At 39.6% G+C, this 13638-nt stretch overlaps 1 protein-coding gene across 1 annotated transcript in view; it reads right to left on the reverse strand.

Moving 5' to 3' along the window:
• Positions 1–9066: 9066 nt before the first annotated feature.
• tdrd3 (tudor domain containing 3) overlaps positions 9067–13638 on the reverse strand; it is an 84976-nt gene continuing 80404 nt past the window's right edge. The window contains exons 13-14 of the mRNA XM_055637389.1: positions 11976–12107; positions 9067–9255 (exon numbers count right to left, since the gene is read on the reverse strand). Of these exons, the coding sequence (XP_055493364.1) occupies positions 11988–12107 (120 nt within the window). The 3' untranslated portion in view covers positions 9067–9255; positions 11976–11987. The remainder of the gene's footprint in view (positions 9256–11975; positions 12108–13638) is intronic.

Raw genomic sequence — 13638 nt, forward strand, 5'->3', positions numbered from 1 at the left:
TCAGATAACTGGGAAAGGGGGGGGGGGGATGCAGAGAGATGGAAAGCAAAGGTTACTTACGGTTAGAGAAGTCAATATACATACACACCAAGCGAAATATGAAGTGTTGTTCCTCCAATTTGCGCTGGGCCTCTCTCTGACAATGGAGGCGGCTCAGGACAGAAAGCACAATGTGGGAATGGGAGTGGGAGTTAATGCTTAGCAACCGGATAAGCAAATCAGTGTTGCACCTCTGATTGGAGATTTACAAGTGCAATGTGTGATTGGCTGGAAGTGCAGTGATGGGGACTGCTGTGCAAGCCATGCCCCAACAGAGTTTCCATTCTATCAATTTGTATCCAGCTTGCAATGAAAATATGAAACTTTTCATTGAAGCTTTTATCTTGAAGCAGTCCATGCTCCCTGATATCTTCGCGTTGGGAAGTACACTTAGGAAACAATTAATAAAGCCAAGGAAGATAAACTTTAAACTAAATCTAAACAATTAATTTCAGCATCACCAGAGTGAAAACCGGAAGGCCACCAACTGTGTGATCTAACAAGACATCAGTAAACTGCAGATCCATTCACATGCTGAATAGATCTAGAGGCACCATTCTATGGTACTTTGTCACATGTACCTTGGCACAGTAAAATTATTTTTTTGCATACAATCCAGAAAAATCTTACTGTACATAAGCACATTAATAGCCAAGTACAAGAATATCAAATGTACCAGCAAGAGTCTTCTGCATAACTGCAGCAAAATGTGTTCTGCCCAACCAAGCACAGCACTAAAAACTAATCCCGATTCTGCAGATCATAAGGAATTGGAGTAGAATTAGGTAATTCAGCCCATCAAGTCTACTCTGCCATTCAATCATCTCTATTGCTCTCTCCTAGCCCCATTCCCCTGCCGTCCCCCTTGACACCCATACTAAACAAGAATCTATCTCTGCCTTAAAAATATCCATTGACTTGGCCTCCACAGCCTTCTGTGGCAAAACAAATCCACAGATTCACCACCCACTGACAAAGGAAATTCCTACTCATCTCCTTCCTCAAGGAATGTCCTTTAATTGTGATGCAATGACCACTAGTGGAAGCATCCTCTCCACATACACTCTATCCAAGCCTTTCACGATTCGGTAAATTTCAATGGGCACCCCCCCCCCCATCCTTCTAAACTCCAACGATGTACAGGCCCAGTGCCGTCAAAAGCTCATCATATGTTAACCCACTCATTCCTGGGATAATTCTTGTAAACCTTCTCTGGGCCCTCTCCAGAGCCAGCACATCCTTCCTCAGATATGGAGCCCACAAAACTCCAAATGCAACCTTACCAGCACCCGATAGAGCTTCAACATTATATCCCTGTTTTTGTATTCGAGCCCTCTTGAAATAAATGCTAGGATTGCATTTGCCTTCCTTACTACTGATTTGACTTGTAAATTAACTTTTTGGGAATCCTGCACCAGCACTCCCAAGTCACTTTGCACCTCCGATCTCTGGATTCTCTCCACATTTAGAAAATAGTCTACGCCTTTAATGCTTCTACCAGGATGTATGACTCCACACTTTGCTACACTATGTTCCATCTGCCACTTCTCTGCCCACTCTCCAAACCTGTCCAAGTCATTCTGCAAAGTCCCTGCGATTTTGACACTACCTGCGCCTCCACTAATTTTTGTATAATCTGTAAATTTGGCCACAAAGCCTTCAATCCCCTCGTCCAAATCATTAATATGCACGTGAAGAGTAACGGCCCCATCACCAACCTCCGCGTAACTCCACTAGTCATTGGCAGCCAACCAGAAAAAGCTCTTTGCCTACTGCCATCCAGCCAACCTGCTATCCATGCTAATATCTGCCCTTTGACACCATGGGTTCTCACCTTCCTTAGTAGCCTCACATGTGGCACTTTATCAAAAGCTTTCTGAAAATCTAGGTAAACAACATCCACTGACTGTCTGTCCTGCTCTTTAAAGAATTCCAGATCAAGAGTATCAATGGGCAGAATCAATGTTTTAGGTTGTGATCTCTCGCCAAACAAAAACAAAGTGAAAAAACTGTGATGCAAGCTGCAGAACAAATGTGGGATGGAGCAAATAGAAGGTATTCCTATAGGTACACACAAATGCTGGAGAAACTCAGCGGGTGCAGCAGCATCTATGGAGCGAAGGATTGTGTACCTTCGATTTTCCAGCATCCACAGTTCCTTCTTTAACACGAGATAATGCCTATGGCAGGATAACCATTAAAGCCATCAAAATAACAATTGTTTTTAAACTTGTGTTAAGATGCAGAATGGACAAAAAAAAAAAAACACAAATTGAATCACACATTTGGAGAGAGCAAATAAAGGATGGTTATTCTAAGTTGTTAAATGGTATCAAGTCCCAAGGGCTTGATCATACAGCCAAGTGATAGATGAGAAACTTCTCTCAGATTAACATTGCACACCTTTGTAATGTAGGTCAGAGTCTGTGATCAGTGAGGGAATGGGTTAGAAAATTAAAGTAACAGGCAACTAGAAGCTCAGGATCAAAAACTTGCATTTTTCTGAACATCAGCCAATCCTAAAAGGCTTGCTGTGGACAAAGCAGCCATTTCTCCGTACACCTGCACTCTGTCTGCCAAGGCTGACAGGAGCGTTTGGTTCCTAACCATTTTCACTCTCCTTCTCATTCCCATACCAACCTTTTTGTCCTTGGATTCCTCCACTGCCAGAATGATACCACATGCAAACTGGAAGAACAGTACTTCATATTTCACATAGGTAGCTTACAACTCAATAGTATGTACATTGAATTCTCAAATTTCAATACTTTTCCTCTTTCCCCGACTCCTTTCACCCCACTGCGCACATAACTCTTCCTTAAAGTATCTCCTACCAGCATCTGCAGTACCTTGTGTTTTTATGGTTCCTAGTTCAATCAATGCTAACTTGTTTACTCGGCATCAAGGATAAATGGAGCCATTTTAAAACCGATCACATTTATCTAAATAAAAAAGTACTAGCAAAAATTTAGTTAATCATGTTTTGTGATTTTTTTTTTTAATCAACCAGGGAAAGGAGCAACTTTTGCACTGTTCAAGTTAATGCAATGCTCTAAGTTGCTTGGTTGGAGTAATGGAGAGCAGGACAGACAGCATCTCTAGATAGAAGGAATGGGTGACATTTCAGTTTGAGACCCTTTTTCAGACTCGTGTCATCTGTAGAATCATACACAAATAAATCCAGTGATGGCTGAATTTCCTCGTGTCATAAAAACACTGGAAAAATAATTTGATTTTCTGTGTCAAACAAGAAATGCATCTGTTATGTGGTTGGTCCAAAGTACAGAAAAAAGCATTGTTGCAGTTGCCCATTTGCCTGTAGCTAATTTCCTCACTTTTACGAGAAAATCTATTTCCTTTTGCTTTCATGATACAACTTTTGATAGTGAATTACTGTGGAGGCACAGTTATTCCAGACAGAAAGCTGTTCATTCAAAACCAATGGAGAAAGTGGCGCTTCAGTACTGACCGAGTGCTGGACTATCAGAGGTACAATTTTATGTTTGGGATGTGGATAGACAACTCCATTTTAAGAAGAGCCAAGAGATTCAATGGAACTATTCAAGCAACAGAGAAGATGTCTTCAGTGATTAAAGTTAATATTTACCAATTAACTGACATTGCAAAATAAAGGCCAGATTATCTTCTCATTTCTTTTTTTTGATGGACCTCACCTTGCACATACTGCTGTGATTCTCTGCATATAACACATTAAAAACAAACTAATTGTAAAAAATCGATTTCCTGTTGATTTTTTTAGTTAACATACCTAGCATTTGAACCTTTGATCAGTGTCTCAAGCACACTTGCTGAGACATGAAGAAACCTAGAAAGACAACGTTGTATTGGGCCTTTTATATTCATTTCATGTGGCTGTTAGCTCTTCACAGCTAATGCAATAATTCTGAAGTGGACCAATTAAACAAAAATGGAAGGTTTTAGTTCATCAGGTACTTAGCAAGTGTGATAAAGATTGTAATACAAGGGAAATATGGTGCATGCCAAGATTCAATAGATGAGATGCAATGATTGATACAGTTTAGAAACATGAAAAGCTGTATTGTATCCTTCCCATTCACCACTTCACACCTACTTAAGGCAAGACTCCAGTGTGGACCGTTTCCCACCCCAACCAACACTTCACATCCACTCACAGCCGGATCTCAGTCTGTAAAGACTGGGCCTTACTACACCCACCCCCCTCCATTCACCACTTTACACCCAATCACCCACACCTTCTGTGCTGCACAACATCACTTATCCAATATCAACAATAAAAATAGAGTTGGAGAGGCTTTTCAGAGGACAAACAAGCCGGAAATCTCCAGGACCTGAAAATGTTTCCCCCTCTACTCTTAAGCTCTGTGCCAAACAGCTGGCACCAGTCTATACATACATTTTTAACCAGTCCCTGCAAACATGTACTGTCGCTGCCTGCTTCAAAGTCTCCGCTATTGTCCCTGTACCCAAAAAGGCAAGGATTACTTGTCTTAATGACTACAGGCCTGTTGCACTGACCTCTGTAGTCATGAAGACAGTCGAAAGGCTTGTGCTGGCCAAGCTGAAAAATATTACAAACTCCCTGCTGGACCCTCTGCTGTTTGCATATCGGGCCAATAGATCTGTGGATGATGCAATCAACCTGGGCCTGCACTTCATCCTACAGCACCTAGACCGCCAGGGAACCTATGTGAGGATCCTGATTGTTGATTTTAGCTCTGCATTCTACACCATTGTGCCAGAGCTACTACACTCCAAACCTTCCGAGTTGACTGTGCCTGAACCCCTCGGTGGATCACCAGCTTCCTGACAGACAGGAAGCAGTATGCGAGGCTGGGAAAGCACATCTCGGACCTGCAAACGTTCAGCATAGGAGCACCTCAAGGCTGCATACTCTCTCCTCTACTGTCTCTACACCAACGACTGCACCTGCACAGACACCTCTGTCAAGCTTCTCAAGTTAGCGGACGACACAACTATGATTGAACTGATCCAGGATGTGGAGGACTCTGCCCACAGACAGGAAGTGTCACAGCTGGCGTCTTGGTGCCATCGCAACAACCTAGAGTTCAATGCTCTTAAGACAGTGGAATTGATTGTAGACTTTAGGAGAGCTCCCTCTCCCCTCACCATCAACAACACTAGTCACATCTGTGGAGTCTTTTAAGTTCCTGGGAACCATCATCTCCAAGGACCTTAAGTGGGGGGCTATCATCGACTCCACAGTCAAAAATACTTCCTATGGCAGCTGAGGAAGCACAATCTGCCACAGGCAATGATGATCCAATTCTACACGGCCATCGTAGAGTCTGTTCTCACCTTCTCCATCATGGTCTGGTTTGGCTCAGCAACCAAGCACGACACCTGGAGGTTGCAGCAAATCGTTCGATCAGCAGAGAAGATTATTGGCTGCAACCTTCCCTCCATTGACGAACTGTACACTGCAAGGGCCAGGAAGCGAGTGGGCAAGATCATCTCTGACCCCTCTCACCCTGGCCACAAACTCTTTGAATCACTTCCCTCTGGAAGGCGACTCCGGATTGTCAAAGCTGCCACAGCCAGACATAAAAATAGTTTTTATCCACGAGTAGTTGCTCTAATCAACAGCCAAAATCTGTAGCCTTCCTTTGATCTGGTATTTTGTTGGTTCACATGCTTGATCAATGGTGTTTTATCATTTATGTTTTATTATTATTGTTTAGTGTTTTCTGAGTCATTCGTAACTGTCACCATATGGCACGTGCCTTCCTATCCGCAGCGGATAGGAAGGCACTACAACGAGTGGTGAAAACCGCTCAGCACATCATCGGTGCCCCGCTCCCTGCCATGGATGCCCTCCACCGAAAACGGTGTCTGAGATGGGCCAGGAAGATCATCAAGGACCCCTCTCACCCTAACCATGGACTGTTTGCCCTCCTCCCATGAGGGAGGCGGTACAGGAGCCTCAGGTCTCTAACAAGCAGGATGAGGAACAGCTTTTTCAACAACACACTTACATTGCTGAACTTGGAGTCCCGTCGCTAGATATCTTTGGTCTCTCCATCTACATTGTTAACCAGTACTCTTCTTACTCTAATGTAGGCTTGTTCTGTATTTTTTTATTCCTATCTTGCACTATGACTATGACCAGACGCTAAACTGCATTTCGTTGTACCTGTACTTGTATCTGTGCAATGACAATAAAGTTGAATTGAATTGAAGTTATTACTTGTGGGCGGAGCACCAAGGCAAATTCATTGTATGTGAATACTTGGCCAATAAACTTACTTATTTAAAATTGCATTTATTTGTGATTTATTGTATAATGTGAGATTAACTTAGGTCAAATAAAACTGGATAACCTTTGTTCAAACCATTGATTGACAAGCCCATTTCGCTATTAATGATAGCTGTCAGAAAATATGACTTTAAAATATCAAATGCATACTTACAAATTATTACCAGCATTTTATTTTCAGAAAGGTGAAGATTGGGGCAGTTCAGCACAATACTTTGATGGTATTTTAGGATGTTCAATGTGCAGTCTGTACTGATGCCCGAAAACCAAAGCAGGGCATACAAACAGAAAAGAAATTAGAATGATAAAAACTCAAAATTAAAACAAGCAATTAAAGAAAATATCAAAGTAATTTAGGAGAAAATAAACTTGGTACCTAAAATAGCTCAATTAAAATGCCAAATAGGACAAATGACTGAGTTTGCAGCATTGATGTTTAAAATATTGACATTCATTGTGAAACCAACAGCGACCTCAGAATTTCTATCACAATTTTTTAAATTTAGAAAAAAAATACCTTAAATGATTTAGCTGAGGCAGACTGCTCCAATGGAATCAAATTACTTACAATTACATTAATTTCTAACAACCCAATTCTAAACTATACTAACCTTTCATGATTTTATGAGGTGGCTGCGATTTTGTAATGGCATACTAGATCAATTTTATTGCTTTGCAAGCTCATATTTTAAAATATAAATTTACTTTATTTACATGCTCTATATATTCTATATATCTTCCATATATTCTAGAATACAAATGATTTGAGAATTAAATTATTGTAAAGTTTAGATTTCAACTTTTGTCATAACTATGTAATAATTCCAATCTTTATTTTGCACCTTATATAATTTATAAAACAATTAGTTAAAACTGAAGAAGGGTTTCGGCCCTAAACATTGCCTATTTCCTTCGCTCCATAGATGCTGCTGCACCCACTGAATTTCTCCAGCATTTTTGTGTACCTTAGTTAAAACTGTGGATCAGCTTCCTACGCAAATTCTTCAGTGACTGACCATCAGCTAAATTACATTAATACTGATGGACACCAAAGATCCTTCAAAATTTACACCTAATGCTATTAGACAAAGGAAAAGAGGAAATTATTGCCACACAGCTTGCCAGGTCCTCCAAGAGTTTTCTCAGAGGTTATCAGAGAGCACAATGAATAAACATTGAATGTTTACATGGTGAACAGAAGTTTGATCAAAAACACTTGTAAACTTTAGGGTCTTTTTACCCCAATTATCAATGTCAAAGTTAATAAAACTTTATTTATCCCAGGAGGGCAATTGGTCTGCCAACAGTCATAAAACACAAGTCGCTTGAAACTGACAAATAGAATGTCCAGAATTGAGGATGTGCAAAGATCGGGGAAGGGGGGGAGAGAGGAGAAGGGGTGTCAGTTTACCCACGACAGAAGGATGAGGAGTTGTACAGTTTGACAGCCACAGGGAAAAACTATCTCCTGTGGCGTTCTGTGCTGCATCTTGGTGGAACCACTGTTGTTGAAGGTGCTCCTCAGGTTGACCAGTGTGTCATGGATAGGGTGAGCCGTATTGTCCAAGATGCTCCGCAGTTTGAGGAGCATCCTCCCCTCCAAATATGTGCATCGTAAAATCTGTCTTGCGTTGACACCATATAAAGTATTTAAACAAAAACTTTAGCATCAAAAAGCCTATTTTGGTGTAATTGTATTACCAGAGAAAAATTGTATACCACATACAAATAATTATCCCAGCAAGCATGACTGGAGAATGGCTGTGGTAACTGTAAAATCTCAAATTTAGTAGTTACACATTAAATTTACAATTAAATGTTGTATGCGGTCATCAGAAAGGTCCAGTGCAGCCATGTCGCTAATTCAGTTTTTCTTTAATATCTTTTATTTGCTTTCCATTGTACTTTTTTCAGAAGTAATTTTTCGGGAATAGTTTCATCTCAGAATAAATATTACATATACATGTAACATATGTCCTCAACCAAACTTAAACCCCCAAATGGTTCAAAAACTGTGTGTTTTAATTAGCATTTGGAAAGAGTTTGGATTGGAGATACAACGCGGAAACAGGCCCATCAGTCCTCACCGACCAGCCGTCCCCGCACCATTAACACCCTCCGTCACACACTAGGAACAATTTACATTTATACCAAGCCAATTAACCAACAAACCTGTATGTCTTTGGAGTGTGGGAGGAAACTGAAGAACTCGGAGAAAACCCACGCAGGTCACGGGGAGAACGTACAAACTCCGTACAGACAGCACTAGTAGTCATGATCAAATCCAGGTCTTTGGTGCTACAAGGCAGTAACTTTACCGTTGCGCCACCGTGCCGTCCTTAAGAATTGCATATAATTCAAATTACAACAGAAACAAGACTTTTGTTTTACTTATATCTAATAATTGTTGTAATACATAATGTGGTAGCAATTTAAATTTGATTATCCCAAAACGATTGGATTTTGTGATCTGCAATCTTTAAAGTGCACTTCAAAAAAGTGGTTATTTTGAATATGTTATATTAATGCAAATTAATATTAATATTAACAAAATCTTCCCCAAACTTAAACCTCCACTTCCCAAATTTAAATGTTTTCCTTTTGTTCTTCGTCAGATCTTCAAAATTCTGAATTCTATACCCTTAACATTTTTAGTAAGCCTTCACTGCACAAAGACAAATTCAGATTACAAGAAGCATTTCAGCAGTATGGAATATTGCAGTTGAAGAATATCAAAAGGCAAAATATCATAATGGTACAGTGCAATTTTTATTAACAGGATTAAAAATAATTACATGTACAAAAAGTTATTTATTCTGTATATCGTGGAAAGTCCAGAGTCCAGTATTTTTATTTGCACAATATCTCTTCATTGTTTGTATATTATACAGCTGGAAACATATGAAACCACACTCTACTTCTGAGATCTGTTTGAGTACCTAAAATGCAAATAAAAAGAAACTTAAGATACACAGAATGCACCTTGTGGTATTTCTCAAAAATGTTAAAAGCGAACTCACTGCAGGATCTTGATATTCTGAAGTCAGCAAATTAGCTTTATCATTCTAAATTCAAAATTAATTATGAATATCAAATATGAATTATAATGTTTTACAGAAAGTGCCGGGGGACAGGTCACAAATTAGTGCAACAGTTACGGTATTACCTCACAGCTCTAGTGTCCAGGTTCTCGCTGTTAAGTTTGTACACTTTTCCTGAAAACACATGGGTTTTCCCATGTATCCAAAAGTGTCAGAGAGTGTCAGTAAGGGAAAACATGCAAGTGGAAGAATAGAACTAATAGTGATGTTGTGAGAAATAGGAAAGAAAAAAAAAAGAAAATAGGTGCAGGAGCAGGCCATTCGGCACTTTGTGCCAGCACTGCCATTCAATATGATCATGGCTGATCATCTAAAATCAGTATCTCGTTCCTGCTTTTCCCATATCCCCCGATTCCATTAGCCCTAAGAGCTAAATCTGACTCTTGAAAACATCCAGTGAATTGGCCTCCTGTGGCAGATAATTCTACAGATTCACAACTCTCTGGGTAAAAAAGGATTATCCTCATCTCAGTCCTAAATGGCCTACGCCTTATTCTCAAACTGTTACCCCTGGTTCTAGACTCCCCCAAGATCGGGAACATTTTTCCTGCATCTAGCCCGTCTAATCCATTAAAATTTTATATGTTTCTATAAGATCCCCATTTTATATGTTTCTATAAGATCCCCAAGGGGATAAGACTTAATGGGCCAATCGATCTCCTCCGGTTACCATTTTCCATCATAATAAAAGAGGATATATGGTTTTAATTCTTGCCCTCACAGAAGATGGGATTTTTAAAGAAATAAATACGTCTATTTTGAACAAGTGCCTTAAAGGTTGAACTGCCTCAATGCAACAAATATTTTGCACACTGTGGAATTCAAAACTCTTCACTGTATGTTTTAAACAAATTATAAAGGTTAACTTTATTGCATAAGAACAAATGAAACAGAAAGAGCAGGCTATTCTTCCCTTTGTCGAAACAAGTAATGGTAGATGCCGATTTGCAAAAAATATGGATATCCTTGGATCCTTTACTTGGTTCATGTCAAATTGCAGTATTCATGCTACAATTTATCGGTCAATAACTGATAATATTTTGCCATTAACAGGGTGATAGAAGCAAACCAGATTGTGTCCAATCTTCTTTCATCTAACATTTCCCGCCCTTATTCAAAATCAAAGCATTCCTAACAGCTCTTACAGGATATTAAAGGACCCACTCTGTTCACAGGCACAAAATGCTGGATTAACTAGCAGGGCAGGCAGCATCTCTGGAGAGAAGGAATGTGTGATGGGTGAGACCTTTCTTCTAAAGAAGGATCTCAACCCAAAACATCAGTCTGAAGAAGGGTCTCAACCCTAAATTTCACCCATTCCTTCTCTCCAGAGGTGCTGCCTGTCCCCGCTGAGTTACTCCAGCATTTTGCGTCTATCCTCGGTTTAAACCAACATCTGCAGTTCCTTCCTACACTGTTCAAATCAGTTTGCTTTAAGAATCATTCTAAAAAGGCACCAGCTGTATTGTAACCAGCTGAATTCTCTTTTTTCTTATGAATTATTAATGTGCTTTCACATAGAATGCCATGAAAGCTATCCCAGATTTAAAAAACAGATAGAAATATGAAGAGGTTTGTCAATCACTAGCACTCTGCAGTATAAAGTAGCAACATCAGCCAGAAGTCTACTTGCTAGAAAGACGAAGCATATTCTTTCTGCAGACTTCAACGTGAACTCACTGATGGAGGCATGTTTGGTACACATGTAAAAATATACCAAGCGACTTTTTGTTCAGCGTTTATTTTGTAAGTTAGTAATTTAACTTAAAAAACTAATTTGATACCAAATTGTTTGGAGTTAATGACTCCTTGATATTGCAGGTCAATGATCTTCCAACAGGCATGTAATGAAAGATCACCGAGTTGAAAAGTTACATTGTTTTTCACTCCATGGATTGTAGCCTAACCTGCTGAACAATTCCATTATTGTTTTTATTTGAGATTTCCAACCTCTGCAGTTTTCATTTTTTGATGATAGACAGGATGTACAAGACCTTGAAATGTGTCCCATTGAATTATAAGATTTTTTTATTTTAATAACTAGTTGACTGTGTGCAGTTTATGTAAATATACATCATGTATGAAACTGTTTCTACACAAACTGAATATATCATTATTTTGTGGCATTTTTTTAAAATGTCCAGTTAATCTGAAGCATTGCATCAGAGCTGCAAATATTTTTTCCAGCTGTGATATTACTAAACAGTGTAATTAAAATACCACCATATTTCATTTATGCAAGAAATAGCACATCTTATCGTACACATTCTTTTTATTGTTCTTTTTATTGCTGCCAATGTAATAATAGTAATTTGCATAATATGTGCTGAAAACAGGAAAAAATAATTAAAGAAACTAATCTAAAGATGATAAAAGATAGCCACACTTCCCCCTCCAACCCTCCCCTCTAAATTTAGGACATGAAACATCACATTATTTTGTTTTGCATCCACTAGAGGTTAATCAAGTATCCTTATCATATGACCACATCGCATGTACATCTCTATGACTTTATCCTACTGATTGGCTGCATACGATCTGCAAGTAACATTTCTTACCACTTATCTGCATCATTTTCTTGCTCGAGGTGGTTGATAATACTCTTGAGTTGGTCTTGCTGAACGTCTTGGCTGTCCATTTCCACCATGACAAAATTCTAGTGTATTCTCAAACGATTCTTCCATCTCTTCCTGTTTACATATATTTAAGAATGCAATCAAACTTCAAATGCTCATGAAAATAGACTTTCGAAATCACAAATATGGCATTATTCTTAAGATCCATCTCTTCTCACTTCAGAAAGTGAAAATGTAAATTCCACAAGGTAAATGGTTTCATTTAAATAACACCTGCAAGTACATTCCACGATTCAATTAAATTGCATGTTATCTCAATCTACTCCGCGACTCTTGCCAAACGCTTGCCGTAAAGGTCAGCTGGATCTTCCAGTTACGAACCATTTTACCCACCCTCTCCCATACCACCCTTTCTATCCTTGGTCTCCTCCACTGACAGAGTGAGGCCACACACAAACTGGAGGAACAGAACCTCATATCAATAGTTTACAACCCAATAGTGTGTACATTTAATTCCATCATTTTAAGTAATACAACACCTTCGCTACACCCTTTCCAGTGCATGTGTCCACTCCAGTGTGGAATAATTTCTCCCATTACCTCATCCCTTTTGCCCTACCCTCCCCGTCCCCTTCCACCTACATCCTTCCCTCAGTCTTTACATTTAGGCTGTGGGCCAAGGAGCTTTATTCTACTGTTTCGTGACCCAAGTCACCAAACTACATTAAATTTTCACATTGTGTAAAAAAAATTTATATAAATCACCCCTGAAACTCGCCATGAACAAGACTTGCACATTTTTATTAAATTAGTGAAAAACCGGAAAATTATCGGGTAATTTTTAGTCCAATCAAAGCACGTTTAACATTGAGGTGTCTGCCAGTTGGTCAATCACGTGCTTTGCTTCAGGCTAGCACACAAAATGGCTGAGGGTGCCTCTACAGATGCCCGTTGTACTGGAGATTCCGATTTGTTGTTCTGTGGAATACATGTCATGGAAACTTGCAGCAGGGTAATTGAATTTAGTGAGAAAAGCATTAAAAAGTCTGAAGAATGTGGTGCTAAGTGGATAGAAGAGGAAGAAAGCCTTGAAAGCAACATCACCACTGAGGTGCTCCAACACAAAGAAGACAACCAGGAATCAAATCTAACTGAAAGGTAAGATTTAAAGCCTGAATTCATGAAAATCTATCTGTATGGACTTTAATGAATTTAATTGCACCCTTTTATAATCACTCACTTATTATAACTCACTCAATCACTTACTCATTCATTCATTCATTCATTCATTCATGAAGTTGAGGGCCTAAACTATATGTATCCATAACAGTCAATTAAACATTGTCACTAATGCCAGCTTGTTGTAGAGTAATAAGTCTTTAACAGCTAATCTCGGAGCTGCCTGCGATAACTTACCGGGAAAAAGTGTTCCGACCGCGGGGCCTAGGTATATAATATAGTGAAGCCGCGGTCTCAATTAAGAAGCGGCCGATTCACGAATGCGGAGCCGCGGATCATCTCCGCGGGCGGGGGGGGAGAGAGGCTCTACATAGTGCCGTCTCTAGCGGCCGTTTCCAGGCCACGACCACGGAAGAAAAACTGAGGGATCTTGATCGTACTTTATAGGCTTCCATTGCAGTGAGAA

The sequence above is a fragment of the Leucoraja erinacea genome, chromosome 6, assembly GCF_028641065.1.
Source record: "Leucoraja erinacea ecotype New England chromosome 6, Leri_hhj_1, whole genome shotgun sequence".
Taxonomy (NCBI): domain Eukaryota; kingdom Metazoa; phylum Chordata; class Chondrichthyes; order Rajiformes; family Rajidae; genus Leucoraja; species Leucoraja erinaceus.